General features: G+C 44.7%; 1 protein-coding gene across 2 annotated transcripts in view; it reads right to left on the bottom strand.

Annotated features, from left to right (window-relative positions):
• TSNAX (translin associated factor X) overlaps positions 1–9959 on the bottom strand; it is a 43633-nt gene extending 33674 nt beyond the window's left edge. The window contains exons 1-3 of one of the 2 annotated variants that reach the window (XM_074948836.1): positions 9771–9959; positions 5306–5413; positions 2134–2248 (exon numbers count right to left, since the gene is read on the bottom strand). In XM_074948836.1, the coding sequence (XP_074804937.1) occupies positions 2134–2248; positions 5306–5413; positions 9771–9786 (239 nt within the window). In that variant the 5' untranslated portion in view covers positions 9787–9959. Of the gene's footprint in view, positions 1–2133; positions 2249–5305; positions 5414–9225; positions 9424–9770 lie in introns of those variants that run through there. The other variant, XM_074948837.1, reaches the window with a different exon arrangement.
• Between the last annotated feature and the right edge of the window lie 7531 nt (positions 9960–17490).

Raw genomic sequence — 17490 nt, 5'->3', positions numbered from 1 at the left:
CAAGGCTCAAAATAAATCTGCAGAAAAGCCAGAAAAATCTGAGGAAGACCTCTCTCCATACACAAAATCCACCGCATTTTGCAATACATTAGATTAATATAGCACAAGGATCTACTTTATATATGTTTTTAGGCAGTATTTATGAAATATGCTACTAAGGAAACCTCTACAGTATCTTATCCACAACTATCGTTACATTAGATTTTATATACAGCATTTAAAGGACAGTTCATCTAGTGTACTTTAAAAGCCCCAACAATGTACACATTATTATAGGTTTACATCTCTTTTTAAATTACTATTTTGTAGATTTAGCTGATACAGTAAAAGCTGTGTTATCCAGCCCTGTACCAAGCAGAAAGTGATATAAATCGGCATTTCTAATCTTCACAGAAAGTCCGGTTTGTGCGGGGCCAGCAGGCTCCCTACCTGGCTCCTTGTGGCTCCCCAGAAGCGGTGACATGTCCCTGCTGCTCCTAGGCGGAGGAATGGCCATGAGGGATTCAGAGTACGGGGAGCTTGCAGGGCTGATGGTTGGGGTGTCGGCTCAGGGAGGGAGTTTGGGTGCAGAAGGGGGCTTGGGGCAGGGGCACGAGAGGGGTTTTGGGGTGCTGGATCTGGGGGGTGCTCACCTCGGGCAGCTCCCCACAAGCTGTGACCTATCCCTGCTGTTTTAGGCAGAGGCAGTGCGCAGAGCCCCTGGAGCTCCCAATGGACACGGTTCCCAGCCAATGGGAACTGCGGAGCCAGGGCCCGGGGCGGGGCCTGGGCAATCATGCTTCCGCCTAGGAACAGCAGGGACAGGTCGCCGCTTGCAAGGAGCCGCCCAAGGTGAGCGCCCCCTGGATCCAGCACCCCAAAACCCTTCTCGCGCCCCAGTCACCTGCCCCGAGCCTCCTCCCACACCCAAACTCCCTTCCTCTTAGTTAACCGGAATTTTTCACTTACCGGTACCCCCCATTCCCCAACATGACAGATAAAAAAAACCTTTTACTGTAGTTTGGTTATGAACAAATGTTTAAAGATGGCTAGAATTCTGAAACTGTGCTCTGTACTGAATAGTTAAGACAGAGAGGGGAAGGGAAGTACAGACACAGTACAGCAAACCACCATTAGTACACTACTAGAAAACAGGATTCCATGATGCAAAGGAATCTAAAAGCTTGAACATTTAAGTACCTGTGCTGAGTCTACACACAAGCGTTTTTCCCCCTGAAAATTCCAGCGCTGCTATTCTTTGTGCAGCAACAGAGACAGCGCTAGTGCAGCAAAGGCTCTAGTGGCCACTAGAATGATAACCACTATGTTGTTGACCTCTGCTCAAAACAAGTCTGGACAGCATCAAGGTTAAAAAAATGGCAGCTGCCAGCACCTTACCTACAACAGTGCTCACACCATTACCACCACTGTGGAGCTGCACAGGTGATAACAACAGTGGGAAATTTTAGGGAAAAAAAGACGAGTACAGACAAAGCCCAATGTCTGAAATTACATATGTAATTCTCCAGATAAATCTTTTATACAATAGGCTGTGGCAAGCCTCAACTTTTTCCATTATTCTCCCACAGCACCTACTGCTTCCAATGATCAGGGCACAAAACGTAAGGCACCCTACAACTATGTATACAGACACTCCTTAAGTTCCAGCATGTATGAGGTTACAAGTAGAACCCAGGTTCCCTGGTCATCACATGGGTGATCTGGGGTGGGGCTATAAAAGAAACAGGGAAGCTATTTCAAAGGAGGCTACCTAGAACGATGCTTTCTTTCCCCTCCCAGCTTGCTGGAAAGGTCTCTGTTGGCTGTTACCAAGTGTTCCGTGTTACCCTGGCCCTGTTTTGGAATATTCTTTATGTTAATAAAGCCATCTCTAAGGAAGTGGACTTGACATGAGCTAGAGGCTGGTCCTTACTTTTAATTTCCCAACCGGTGCATGTGCCCACTGGCTTACATATCCTTTTAGAGGAAATAAAACAACACAGCTTGTGGGAAATGAACTGAGCCTATGTTTATCTTCCTTGATGTCTAGCTCAACAGAATATTGCATCTGTTACTCATAGATACAGAAAACTCTGCAAGGCAATAGTAAGTTTCTGGGTCAGCATGGAAATGGGAATTAATGTGGTGACTCACCTAGTAATCCTGTGAAGTAGGAATATTGTCCTTTTACTTTCAATAGTTATATCACGACTAAGTTTCACAAGCCTCTCATATTTATCATGTCTCGTGTCAAGCTCCAGTTGAAATGCTAAGAACAGAATGCAGATGATCACAAAAACAATTCTCATGTGTCGTCCAGTACAATAACATTAAAGTATTCTATTACTACACTATTTGTGTAACAGAACCATTTAATCTTCCATTATTTCACATTTGTATATAAAAAATCTAAAACTAAAGGTCACACCATTACAACGCTTTACTATATGTTACAGCAGGGAAAATACAATAAATAATACATTTTAAAAGGAGCAAAGGAAAGTCATTTTTATTCCTAATATACTAATTTATGGCCTGATCCTGCTGCCACAATGGAAGAGGAGGACCTTGTTTAGTTTAGCTTCATCATAAATGATATGACTAATTAGCTGCTGCACCCTTATAATGGGTTTGTACTAGTTAATCTCTGTTTCTACTCATGTCTCAACACCTCCTCCCACCACACTCACTCTTTGGAGGGTAGACACATCGGGAATACATGTTATGTCTGTATTATGAGTCTATGTGAACAGTTTGTTTAGAAATAATGACAATCCCTAAAGGATTAACTGTTACCTGTGAAACACTCAGAACATTTTGACTGTGGTAGAGAAACATTTTACAGTTCTCAGTTTCTTTCTTTTGTTGTTCATTCTTCCTTACCTTCTACTTCCTCCCTTTTTTCTGACAGTTCTCCTCAATTCATTTGTACTAGGGCTCTTACATTCTCTCTAGTTTGCAGCCACACACATACATTCAATCCCGCAGAGGGTGTCAAACATACTGTGTGCCTCTTTCAATGTAACAAATTCATGATGAACAGCTATTCTTCAGATTGGAGAGAAGTTAGATAGTGTAGGGTCAGCATTGGGATTAATGTTTATTAAATATAATTGACAACAAGAGGGCAAAGTTAATCAATTCCAAGAAATCTGATAACAGGGCATCTTTTCAAAAAACGGAGAATTTTTAAATGTTCCCCCTGCAAGGGTTAGTAAATATTTTACTAAAAAGATTACACAGAAAATGCAATTGTTCTCTGAATATTATTGTACCAAATTTGGAGAGGACGGCTTTTGTCTATACTGAGAAAACATATCAGAAGACAAGTTAATTAAGGGTACATCTGCACTCCAGCTGGGAGTATGCCTACCAGCAGAAGACAGATATGCTAGTTCTGTTAAAGTTAGTGTGCTAAAAATAGCAGTGTAGCCAGTGGTAGCATGGTCAGCAGCTCAGGCTAGCCACCTGAGTACATACGGGGTGGGGTTCTGGAAGGGTTTATACTCAGGCAGCCAGTCTGAGCTGCCACCTATGCCACCCCCAGCAATTTTTAACACGCTAGCTTGAGTAGAGCAAGAGCACGTGTCTCTACTCGTGCTGGGAAGCACACTCCCAGCTGCAGTGTAAACATACATGCAACTTTGTGGTTTGACCAGTTAGCATGTTTCTAAACACAACTGTCTTTGTTCACACTAAAAGAAAAATCATGTTTAACACGGCTAGTTACAAAATGTTAATCAACACCTTTCCTAACAGGATGCATTTTCCCAGACTAGACAAGACCTATAGTCAATTATTAAAGTGTGAAATCGGATTGTAGCTCTGCTTTAAATGCAAATCTCACCACAGCCTTATTTGTAGATTCATACCTGCATAATGGTATTATAGGGGCCTCAGGGAAGGGAAAGGTTTAAAGCATGAAAAACTAGAGGTCCTTAATATCAGAGAATTAACAGTGCACAAACATTAACAGAAAATACGAAGTTTAAGTTCACATGAATTATTTTTAAAGAATTCTAATCACTAATTTTCACACAATATAACACAGGATACCATTAATAATCATGCTACAGCTGCACCATAAAGTTTATTTTTATTTGTTGACATACATACAAAATATCTAGTTTTGGAAAAACAACAATATCAATTACTGACAATCAGAATTCTAAAGAAATCATAGAAACCGTCTCTAATAGCAGCTATGTGCTCCCAATAATGAAGTCTTCACTTTACAAAATCTTATTGACCTTAGTTATATTAGTCTTTTATCAATAGATAATTTTAGATCACGCCAAGACATGGGTATAACTTTCTGATCAGATAATTTATTTTCCATTGCTTTATTTACACACACACACATTTCTGTTTCCTGGTTTTTTTTCATGTTGCAATGACTCCCCTCCCCACACAATTATCCTCTGATTCTTCCCTCTTTAGTGCTCACCCCTTAAAAGAAAAATGGAGGAACCTTGTTGAGATATTAAACCAGGGATCTGGATCACATCAGTGTGCTTTAATCAAGCCAGTTTCCTCTACAAAACCCACCTTGCAAGTGTACTAAGGCTTGTCGACATAAGAAAGGTGCATTTAAGGTGATTTAAAAAAAAAAAAAAGAAGAAGCAGTTGAACTAGAGCAAAGCCCTGTGTAAATACTTATTTTGGTTTAGTTTAAATTAGGAACAGATTTAAGGCTAAACCAAAATAAGACTCTCAAACCAAAATAAATGTCTACACATGGGTTTGCATCAGTTTAACAACTAAACAGGTTAAAAAATTTCTGCGTGTAAACAAGCCCTAGTCTCAAATAATTACAACTGTCTGCTGTGAGCAGCAAAGCTCTCCTTTCAAAGGTGATCAGTAAGATTAAGATTCTGTCATGGGTATTTTTAGTAAAAGTCAGGGACAGGTCATAGGCAATAAACAAAAATTCACAGAAGTCTGCAACTTCGGGGGGAGGGGGGGAGAGGAGTTGTTCTGGGGGCCGCTGCTCTGGGCCTGGCCAAATGCTCCGGCGGCAGTGTTCCCGCAGACAAGGCTATGGCCCTGCCTCAGAAGTCACGGAGGTCCATGACAGAATCATATCCTTACTGATCAGCAAGGAGTGCTGTGTCTCACCCTTCTCCTAACTAAAAAGTGACCCTATCATCTCTACCACAGCATTCTGCTGGCTTAGAAAGCAAGAGATCAAGTCCCAAATTTAGAGAGTCTCACTGATTTTAATTTTGCCTATGGACAGCTCTGTTTACCCCATCACGAAATATTTTATTTCCACTAACTTTTATTGTATACATTGTTATGATCTGGACTTTTAACTTTTACTTACACTTAAAAGACACCATCAAAGATGAAGACGAATTAACATTGTCTTTTTCATCTTTTCTTTGACCATGTGCGAAATTGTCATGCTTTCGTTTTCTGAACCCACCCGATCCTATAAATAGAACACAAGAAAAAAAATGAGAGATTTAAATAGTATTATTGAGTATCAGTTTTATAACTGCTTGACGAGATGTCATGACATTCATTTCAGGAGTGTTTTTTAATACATCCAATGTTGAATATTTTATGTCCATCCTTCCAAGTATCAGAGGGGTTGCCGTGTTAGTCTGTATCCACAAAAACAACGAGGGGTCTGGTGGCACCTTAAAGACTAACAGATTTATTTGGGCATAAACTTTAATCTGAAGAAGTGGGTTTTTTTACCCATGAAAATTTATGCCCAAATAAATCTGTTAGTTTTAAGGTGCCACAGGACTCCTCATCCTTCCAAGGTAAATATAATTCAACTCCATCCAGTTTACTATAAAGAATACGGGACATAAAAACTGAAGTCTTGGTTGCTTTGTGTAAACATTATGGGCTCCATTATGCTTCCACTGAAATCAATAGCATGCCTCCTCTTGATTTCAATGGAAGCCTGATGGGGCACCAAAAGATCTCCATCACTTTTAGTGGTGTTGGAGAGATCTCTCTCTCTCTCCCCCTCTACATATATATAGAGAAATAAAATTAGGCACGCACATGCGCAAGCACACACAGATATATATTATATAGCGAGATAGAGACAGATCTAGATATACACACACACATATATAAGGCCTGATCCCGGAAACCTTTAACCCACTAAATATGATGAGACTGTGCAGCTTGCAGGATTGATTCCATAGCTTGTAAAGTGTTTTGAAATCCTTCAGAATGTGTGGAACCATATCATTATCAAATTATTACCACTGTCGCACTGTGCCTCTTTCGCCAGAGAACTTTGGTCTTTGGAGAACAGAAGGAGCAATTTAAGAAGGCAATTATTGTTCAGTGTATTAATTTCCATCTCTTGTTGCTTCCCATATCAGCTCCCTGTGCTCTGGTCACTCTTAACCTTGTCTCCCCTCTCACTCATTTGTGTGATGTTTTCCCCTGGGCTGCTCTCTGGAGCTGAACCCACATACCTCTTCCAACACACCAAATGTCCTCACTCTTCTCTTTGAAATCCCTCCTCAAAACCCATTTCTTCTAACTTGTGTTTTACTACTAACTTCCACTTCTGTACTATGTGCTCCTCTTGTCTTCCCACCATCTGTGCTAGACAAAGCACAATTTAGGATTCACTTACTGCACAACACACTTTGCCATATCTTCATTTTAACTTGTACCTCCCTTTCCTTATCTCCTTGCTTTGTAAGATATCTTCACTTTTATGTTTAAACGATTGAGGCCCAGATCCTACAAACACTTATATACCTGCTTAACTTTATACATGTCTAGTCTTGTTAATTTTCATTTTTCAAAAAGAAAGCAATTTTAAGTTACACACAGGATTTCAAATATTTTCAGTTTAACTGTTTATTATCCCAAACCAAAAACAGAATATGGACATAGTTATTTTCAAAACAACGAAATTGAAAAAATCAATATTTCCTTCATAACCCTGTCAGAAAATTAGTTCAGGATTCTGTTTTTCCTCTAACAGTTGAAAAGATCACATATATGACCTTTACAACAGTGCAGGGTGTGACGTTGCACTCCATATGCTTTATGAAAATACGCTTATGAATGTGAATATGATGTAACTGGAATATGCTTTATGCAAAAGGTCTCTTGTAAAGTATCATTACAAAGCTTGTAATCTACTGAGTGTGTTCATCCTATTTGTTGGCATGTATTATTTCTATGTCTGGAGTTAGGAGAATTAGATATAAACTTGTATTACTGATGTAAACATATTAAGTGGAAGTCATTAAAGGTGCTTCAGAATCAATGAACTGTAAATGGCTCTGTTTACTTGCAAACCTTCCTGTGTACATGTGGGCCAGCCCAGGAAGAATAGAGGCTGGGCTTCACAGGACATGTGATCATGTCACCTGATTCTGGAATCCATCTTAAATCTGGTACTTTTCCATTTAGAAGGAGGGGTGTGGACCCAGAGACATAGGCGCCAACTTCTCCTGGCGCTGGTGGGTGCTCATGCTCCCCCACCCCAAATCCACCCCTGCCCCGCCGCTCCTGCCCCCATTCCAACCCCTTCCCCAAAGTCCCCGCCCCAACTTGCCCCCTCCCTGCCCATTGGACTCCTTCCCCAAATCCCCACCCCTGCCTCTTCCCCACCTCCTCCTGTGAGCATGCCGCGTTCCCGCTCCTTCCCCCTCCCTCCCACAGCTTGTTACGCACAAGCGCTGGGAGAAGTGGGGACGCGGCACGCTCAGGGGAGGAGGCGGAGGTGAGTTGGGGTGGGGAGCTTGGCTGCCGGTGGGTGCAGAGCACCCACCAGTTTTTCCCCGTGGGTGTTCGAGCACCCACAGAGTCAGCGCCTATGCCCAGAGAGACAAAAGATTCTCGCCTTGTGCCAAAGCTATAAAAGGGGGTGGAGCAGGACAAAGGCTGCCATTCATGAGAAAGCCCCTGCTTACCACCTAAGACGTCTGCTGGAACTAACAAGGACTGTACCAGGGGAAAGGATTGGGCCCAGACTTGGAAGGAGTCTAATCTGTGAAAGAAGCTTACTGGAACATCTTTGAGGGTGAGATATTACCTGTAATCAGTTTCTTCATGTATGAGGCTTAAACTTGTGTGTTTTATTTTATTTTGCTTGGTGACTTACTTTGTTTTGTCTGTTATTACTTGAAACCACTTAAATCCTACTTTTTTATACTTAATAAAATCGCTTTTATTAATAAACCCGGAGTAAGCTGGGGGAGCGAAGAGCTGTGCATATCTCTCTATCCGTGTTATAGTGGACGGACAATTTATGATTTTACCCTGTATATGCTTTATATAGCGTAAAATGGATTTATTTGGGGTTTGGATCCCATAGGGAGCTGGGTGCCGGAGGCAGGTAACCTGCTAAGTAGTTTTCACTTAAAGCCTGCAGTTTTGGGGGGGGCGGTCCAGACCCTGAGTCTGTGTTGCAGCAGGCTAGCGTGTCTGGCTCAACAAGACAGGATTCTGCAAGTCCCAGGCTGGCAGGGAAAACAGGCTCAGAGGTAATTTCAGCACAGCAGGGATTGAACCTCTGTGCTCTACTCTGAATGTTAGATACATCGCCCACCGCCAGCTACAACACCACCACAGGCAACCCATAAAAGGGATGGTTAAATGTACCTACCACACAAAGTAAACCAGCAATCTGAATATTATTAAAAAAAATTATATTTCATTGAATTTTAGGTTTTTTAGCTCCTGACTCCATTCCACGGTTGAAGGGAAGTGATGGAAGTGCTTTGTATGGATACCTGGCCCAAAACAGAGCTGGCAGGAAGCATGCTGACACATTGGACTATGACAAGTTAAGTCACCAGCACAAACACCACCCTCTTCTAAGGCCTGGTCTACACACAGATTTTTGTATTGGTATAAATATGACAGTTAGGGGATGAGATTTTTTCCCTGATATAATTATGCAGGTACAGCCCCTAGGCAAGATGCAGGTGCACCACTATAGTTTAGTGCCTTCATAAACTATAGCAGGATAAGCACATTTATAACTGTGGCCACAGCTGGGGAGCTGTACTGCTATAATTCTACCAATAGAGTCAGGGCTAGTCTACAGTGGCAGTGCTTTAACATGGCTTGTGTGGTCGCGGCAGAGTGGTGGAAGAGAGCTCTCCCAGCTCTGTCAAAAACAAACAAACAAACCAAACCACCTCCATGAAGGGCCTAGCGCCTCCCAGCACGGCACATTCCTGCACTGTCTACACTGGCGCTTTACAGCGCTGGAACTTGCTATGCTCGGGGGGAGTTTTTTCACACCTTAGAGCAGTACCACACGCGTGGGCAGACAAGCCCTGAAGGCTCAGCTTGGGGGATGAGAGAGCGCAAAAGGCGACGAGCCAAGCGGAAGCGTCTACACAACCGCAGCGCAGGTGAGCGCAAAGGGCAGGGGAGGTGTTTGTACGCCCGGGTTGCTTCTTTGCGCCCTCTGAAGGTTTCCTCCCTTCAACAAGCGGCTTCGCCTCTTCTTTTTCGCGTGAGGCGCTCCGGCCCCTCGCACCGCGCCGTGCCCCGGTGGGCTGGCCAGGCCCGTGCAGCTCCGCTGAAACCAGACGCCCGCAGGGGCTGAGCGGGAAGCAGCTTTTGCAAAACACTCACAGCCCTGAACGTGAGCGGGGCCGCCCGCCAGCGCAAACCCGGGGGGTGGGGGCGGGACCCTCAGGGGCCGGGGCGCAGAGGGGGGGCGCAGGCGGCTGCTTGCCCCGCGGGAAGGAGGGGACCCGCCGGGGGCAGCAGCTACGTCGTGATCCCGGGGAGGGGGGAACCTCGGGCGCCGCCGCCGCCAAGCCCGACCGCGCGGTCACCTTCTTTGCTGCTCATGTTCCCTGCGGCCCGCGGGGGAGGCGGCGGCGCCCCGCCCCTCACTCACTCTCTCTCTCTCACACACACACACACACAAGCGCGCGCGCGCCCGGGCCCAGGCAGCCGCTGTAGTGTCGCCGCCGCGAGTCTCGAGAGCTTCCAGCGTAACCCCAACCCGCCGTGAGCCCCGCTCCGTTAGGACCCCCCCAGCCAGGTGCCTAACGCAGGCGCCTGACACCATGCCCCCACTTGCGAGCGCCAACCCCAAAGTGGTGTCATAAAGCGGGAAGTGGTCAGAGTGGAGATGTCGCCGCAGAGGGAAGGAATCGGCCTCACTGTCTGCGAAAGGGTTAGGCCAAGGAAACTAGTCAAGTTTCCAAACAGGCACTCAGTTGATTCGCTAAAAGTAGTCCCATGTACAAGACCCTCGCTGAGGTTCAATGAAGCCGGTGTATTATGGGAAATGTAGTTCTCTGCTGGGAACGTGGTGAACTACCTGGGGGAAACGCCAGCAGCGCAAAATTCAAGCCTCGCATTTTCCTTTCTAGGCAGAAACTAGCTCAGGAATTCTCTCCTTCCAGGATAAAGACAGGCCCTGTCGCCTTTGCAACCTTTTAGTTCTTTAAAAAAAATCCCACGAATTAAAATATTTCACTTTTACCAAATTTTTTAAAATCACCTTTTTAAAAACCTTTCGTCTGCTTTTGCAAAAAAAAAAGAGACTTTTCTTTTTTCCCGAGGTACCACCAAATAAACAAATATAAAAACCAAGGGGAAAGCGAGAGTGAAAATGCATGCGTTGTGAAACGCATCGCATCCTCACAGAAGATCCGGAAAAATGGAGTACTATTGATCATGGTTACTCTAACCCATCGGCCCCAACTCCAAAAAAGTTAGTGGGTGCTTAGCACCCACTGGCAGCCAAGATTTCCCCCCACCCCCAGCACCTCACATCTGCAGGTGACCCCCTCCTTCCCAAGCACCTCCTGCACACAGCGGAACAACTGAGAGAGAGGGTCTGGGGGAGAAGTGGGGACAGGACGCACTCGGGGAAGGGGGCAGGGAGGGCTGGAAGCAGGGGGAGGTCAACCCCCCCCCTCAGGTGGAGAGGAAGTCGGCACCTATGCTCCATCCGCACTGTCAAATAACACCTGAGTTCTACCTGTGCAACCACCATGCAAAGAACTGCCTGAATGTCATCTGTGATACCAAACTCAGGCACGAGAATTTTCCAAAATATCTTAGAGTGGTTCTAGATCACAGCCTCACAGAGAACGAACTCTCAGAGGTGTCCCCAGCTTCTGTTTGCCAGAAGCTGGGAATGTGTGACAGTGGGTGGATCACTTGATGATTGCTTGTTCTGTTCATTCTCTCTGAGGCACCTGGCATTGGCCACTGTTGGAAGAAAGGATACTGGGCTAGATGAACTTTTGGTCTGACCCAAAATGGCCGTTCTTATGTTCTTCTTATGAACATCTGGCAAAGACAGCTACCAAGTTAAAGGCTACCAATAGTATAGTCCACAAATAAGACAAATAATATTATAATGCCACTATATAAATTCACGGTACACCTACAACTTTAACACTGCATGCAGTTCTGGTCACCCGGTCTATATCTAAAAGAGATATATTAGAATTGGATAAGGTACAGAGAAGGGCAACTAAAATGATTAGGGGTATGGAACAGCTTCCATCTGAGGACAGATTAAAAAGACTGGGACTGTTCATCTTAGAATAAAGAAAAGGAGTACTTGTGGCACCTTAGAGACTAACCAATTTATCTGAGCATAAGCTTTCGTGAACTACAGCTCACTTCATCGGATGCATACATGCATACATTTTCTTTTTGCGAATACAGACTAACACGGCTGTTACTCTGAAACCTGTCATCTTAGAATAGAGACTACTAAAGGGGGGAAATGATAGAGGTCTATAAAATCATGAATGGTGTGGAGAAAAAAGAAAAGGAGGACTTGTGGCACCTTAGAGACTAACCAATTTATTTGAGCATAAGCTTTCGTGAGCTACAGCTCACTTCATCGGATGAAAGTCAATAGAGAAGTGTTAGTTACCCCTTCACATAACACAAGAACCAGGGGTCTCCCAATGAAATTAATAGGTAGCAGATTTAAAACAAACGTAAGGATAAACTTCTTCACACTGTGCACAGTCAACCTGCAGAACTCGTTGCTCGGGGATGTTGTGAAGGCCAAAAGTATAACTGGGTTAAAAAAAATTAGCTAAGTTCATGGAGGATAAGTCCATCAATGGCTATTAGCCATGATGGTCAGGGATGCAACACCTTGCTCTGAGTGTCCATAAACCTCTGACTGCCAGAAGGTAGGACTAGACTATTGTTCTCTCAGTAATTGCCCTGGTCCGTTCATTCCCTCTGAACCATCTGTCACTGAACACAGAAGACAGGATGTTGGGCGAGACAGACCATTGGTCTGACACAGTGTAGCTATTCTTATGTTCTTATGTATCTAGCCAGGACCAGTTGGAGAGCAGGTGCTGACATCTTGGGGATAGCTACCTTCTCCCTTGTCTTCTCAGCAGCTGAATATTGCAGGCCAGTATGGGCAAGTAGCACACATACAAAACTTGTTGATGTGCAATTGAATACTGCTATGAGAATTGTCACTGGAGTGCTGAAGTCAGCACTGATAATCTGTCTCCCTGTCCTTGCACATATTTTACCACCATTCCTCTGAAGAGAAGCAGCAATAATATGAGATTATGACCACCCAATAATGAACCCAGACATGCCCATCTATGAAGAGCTCCAAAACCCTCTGACATGCTGTGTTAAGTTCAGGAGCACCCTCTGGTTAGCAGTCAAAGCTCTCAAAACCTTGGGACTATCACTAAAAGCCAAGTGGCAGAGGCTGTGGGAAAGCAATGGGGTCAAGAATCAAGATCTGATCACAGATCCTACAGACCAACCGTGTGGCTTCATCATGCCACGTAAGATATGGATCACAGTGAACTGCAACCTCATACGGGCATTGAATTATCTGCTACCCAAATGGAAAATGAAGGACAGCCTGATATGTGAATGTGGAGAAGACATCCAAACCATGAAACATCTAGTGAACTGCTATCCTCTAAGATCCTTCTCTGGAATGACAGCCTTATCATTCTGCATCACTGGAAGCCATAGAGCAGATGACAAACGGAGATGTTGGCCTTTAATATTGCTTTGTAAGTTTGCCATGCAAAAGAAGAAGTCCTGAAATTGTGTTCAGTGGTACATCTGCTATCTATGTGCTTATCTGGATCTCATCACCGAAATAGCTGAGCATCTTGTAGCTATTAATGGATTTGATCCCTATTTTACAGATGGGGAACAGAGGCACAGGATAGATTAAATTTAGGGCTAGCAAGCGATAAAAATATTAATCGTGATTGATTAATCGCATTGTTAAACAAAAATAGGATACCATTTATTTAAATAGTTTTGAATGTTTTCTACATTTTCAAATATATTGATTTCACTTACAACACAGAATACCTAGTATAAGTACAGTAGTGCAATCTCTTTATCATGAAAATTCAACTTACAAATGTAGATTTTTTTTTTGTTACATAACTGCACTCAAAAACAAAACAATGTAAAACTTTAGCGCCTACAAGTCCACTCAGTCCTACTTCTTGTTCAGGCAATCGCTAAGACAAACAAGTTTGTTTACATTTACGGGCAATAATGCTTCCTGCTTCTTGTTTGAGATTACACTACAGTACTTGTATTAGGTGAATTGAAAAATACTATTTCTTTTGTTTGCCATATTTACAGTGCAAATATTTGTAATAAAAAATAACAATATAAAGTGAGCATTGTCTACTTTGTATACTGTGTTGTAATTGAAATCAATATATTTGAAAATGTGGAAAAACATCCACAAATATTTAATAAATTTCAATTGGTATTCTATTGTTTAACAGTGCAATTAAAATTGTGATTAATCACAATTACTTTTTTATTGCAATTAATTTTTTGAATTAATTGTGTGAGTTAACTGCGATTAATTGACAGCCCTAATTAAATTACTTGCCCAATGTCACACAGAAAATTTGTGGCTCAGCCAAGAATTGACCTGGAGGCCCAGTACAGTGCTTAGCTGCTCTTTTACCATCTTTCATACCCTCAAGTTTTTTATTGTACACAATATATTAAATACATGTGTGTCGGGTGTGTGATTAGATGTTTGGGCAGAAAGGAGCAAACAGGTTGCGGGGGGGGGAGGGGCATGGAATGGGGCAGGACTGTGGCTGGAACAGGGTCAGGGCCTTGGGAGGAAGGGGCACAATGGGGTGGGGCTCTGGGCGGGGCCACAGGTAAAAGGGACAGGGAGGGGGCCCCCACTTGCTCTGGCCCAGGGCCTTAGGAGACCTTAATTCACCTCTGTTTGCTGCTTTCTCTATCTTTCCATGCCCCTCTCTTTCTCCGTTCCACGCCCTTGCTCCAAGTGTAATGAATGTTCTGGCTCCTTCCTTCCAGACCAGCTGAGCTGGAGGGAGGGGATTTAGCCAGTGCAGGGCACTGTGTTCGCAACACCCAGCCAATAGAGGGCTCTATAATCCCTAGAGAAAGCACATCCTGGAGATCACAGATGACTGGCTTTGGCAGAGAACCAGGGTGTGAGAAGGAGAAGCAGGTTGGAGGCAGGAGCCTGGGTGCTGGCTTGTGGAGAGTTTCAGAGTAGCAGCCGTGTTAGTCTGTATTCGCAAAAAGAAAAGGAGTACTTGTGGCATCTTAGAGACTAACTAATTTATTTGAGCATAAGCTTTCGTGAGCTACAGCTCCGATGAAGTGAGCTGTAGCTCACGAAAGCTTATGCTCAAATAAATTGGTTTCAGAGTAACAGCCGTAGTCTCTAAGGTGCCACAAGTCCTCCTTTTCTTCTTGTGGAGAGTGAGTAGCAAAGCAGTTTAGAGGTGGAAGTGAAAGATGAGATCTGAGCAAAGACTCATCTTGCTGCTGGCAAGGGGCCAGCTGTAGCCACAGTAGGGGGATACAGGGCAGTGGCCAGCAGGTAAGGGGTCAGTAGAGAGGGGTTATGAGTATTTTACCTTGTTACCGGACTACCTTTGGGGGCTGAGTTAGGAACTGTTGTTTTGATCTTTACTTTAGTGGTGAAGTCCTTGTGCCTTTATTTGCACTCTTTATTTTGCCAGCCCTATAGAGCAATCCTCTCCTCTGTTACTGATTTGAAACGTAGGAGTAATGAGGAGAACCCACCAATGGCTGGAGCTCACAGAGCTCAGAGTGCATATGTGTAAGCGGGGGAATAGTCCCGCTCTTGTGGGGAACTTTCCTGGCTTCTGCGCTACCCCAGTGAAGTGGGCTAGCGAAAGGATCTGAGTCCTCGCTCCCACTTCCTTTACCCAGTGGCCTCCCTGCCCTTGAGGACTCCCCTTCCACTCTCCTGTCTGGCAGAGTCCTCGTAACCCCAACAAGGCTGGGCCCAGGATTCCTGGGGGGCTCGACCCCTAACCCTGTTGTGGTCACCTAGGACAGGGGCTAGGGTGTCCCCATTCAGGGGTACTCTCTCTGCAATGGGCACTTCTCTGACCCACTGACCATTACATACAATGTAAAGCAAATTCAAGTTATTTAATCAACAATTAATTTTAAAAAGAATAAGGAATAATGGGAAAGGTTAAAGGAAACACATCAACCCGCTCTGTGGCAGGGAACATCACAAACAGTGTCTCTGGAATGTCAGGACAGTTCACAGTCTGTTCCTTGTAAGTCCCAGGCCTTCTTCTCAGGCCCTGGCTGTGCTGTAGGGATGCTGTGGGTTGGACACTTGCTCTGGTGGTGGCCACACGCTCTCAGGCTCTAAGTGGTAGGACCCTTCTTCCCAGTGTTGCCCCCGCCCTGTCGGGGTTACGATCCAAGCCTGGCCTGCAGAGCCTCTTGGCTGAGGCGTCTCCCTGTGCTGGGCCTGCTGCCCAGGGTCCCCCTCGCTCTCCCCAGCTGCTCATCGCACCCAGCTCCAGACTGCTCCAGCCCCAGCTCCACCACTCTGTCTCAGCACTGCTGCTGCTGCTGCTCTGCCTCCAGCTCCCTGGGCTGCTTCTTTGGCCCCTCTGGCTCTGGTTGCTGCAGCTCTGCTCCCAGGACAGGTCTGCTCTGCAGGCTGCTTCTGTGACTCTGCTCCCAGCACTGACCTGCTTCCTGGGCTGCTTTTCTGGCCCCTCTGGCTCTGGTTGCTGCAGCTCTCCTCCCAGGGCAAGTCTGCTCTCTCTGGGCTGTGCCTCTGGCTTTGGGGCTGCAGCTCTGCTCCCAGGACAGGGTCTGCTCTCTCTGGGCTGCTTTTCTGGTCCCTCTGGATCTGGTACAACTCTGATCCCCAGCTTAGTTTGGGCCCCACTCTGTCTGACCCAGGCAATTCCAGCTCACACGGAGGACGGGACCTCCCTGGCCTCCTGACTCTCTGATTAGCCTGCCCAGCCTGTCATTCAGGCTGACCTGGAGCATTGGCCTCTCCCCATTGTTCCTGGGTACTATCAGTCTCAGGGTCCTGATTTCCCATAGACACTTCCCCTTTTACTACTGGGAGCTAGCCAACCAAAACACCCCCACTGACTGTTAGTAAGGGGGCAACAGTCCCCTTACATATGCAAGCGCCTCCATGATTGTGGTACACAGAGCATCCAGAAGGGACTGGTGTATCACAACAGTCACAGAGATATTCTGCAGTGTGATCAGTTACACCATTAAATCATCCCCGCCTGTCCTTCACCCCCGACCCCCAATATATACACATTTATTCCCATAGTACATTTAATTGAGGAGAAAAACACAAACAAAAATGTTAAAAATCATAAAATGTGGAACTTGTATGTTGGCAAATCATCGACCTGATCACTCTGCTTGTATGTTGCGTCTCTTTTCCATGTCCTTTGTCTGCTTAGACCCTGGTCCTGCAATTTGTGCCATGTAGTTGGATCCTGTGCCAGAGCAGAACCCCATTAAAGTTGGAGGTCCACCTGCATGAAACAATTTACAGGCCTGAGTTTTCAGATGGCAAATTCTTTCAGATAGAGCCTGCTCTTGCTATGTTTGTACAGCATTTAGCACAATGGGGCGCAATCCTGTCTGGGTCTTTGGTTGATGGATGAACAAAAATAAGTAAATATAAATAATTGCAAACTTTCATGGTCTGTGAGCCTACCCAGTTATAACATCACAAAGAAAATAGCTTGGCCAGATTAAGATGGTAACAGTAGCAAAGCTATGATATAAAACCCTATGGAAAGTCTCTTAAACAAACAGTTAAACAGGAGTTGCCAAAGACTGATCTCTCCAATTGTCTGGAACAGATACACAAATCTGTCATTTTACTGCCAGCAGTCACCCACCCTACCTAACTGGTCAAGTTACACTTGTGATGCCTGACTCCAGTGCTTTTCAGAACCTCTCCCAAATGCCTAAGCTGTGAAAAACAACATTAATAACATGTAACAAATATAAGGTAAATCTCAGCAGCAGATCTTCCCTGCCCTGATTTGCATATTGGGCTATTCAGCAGTTTGAATCCCGGAGTGCCATCTACTGAGGAGCTAACTATATATAGTAACACTATATATAGTAACAATCAAAATGTGGAATAAGTGTGTTCATCTTGTTATTGCTGCAGACATTTAAGCATGACCTTCTGTTTCGAAGAACTACAAAACTGCTTTCAGAAACAAATGCCTTCTCTTTTTA

This window comes from Natator depressus, chromosome 3 (assembly GCF_965152275.1).
Source record: "Natator depressus isolate rNatDep1 chromosome 3, rNatDep2.hap1, whole genome shotgun sequence".
In the NCBI taxonomy this organism is placed as follows: domain Eukaryota; kingdom Metazoa; phylum Chordata; order Testudines; family Cheloniidae; genus Natator; species Natator depressus.
The sequence above is the reverse complement of the archived record's forward strand: the minus strand, read 5'-3'. Positions and strand labels throughout refer to the sequence as shown.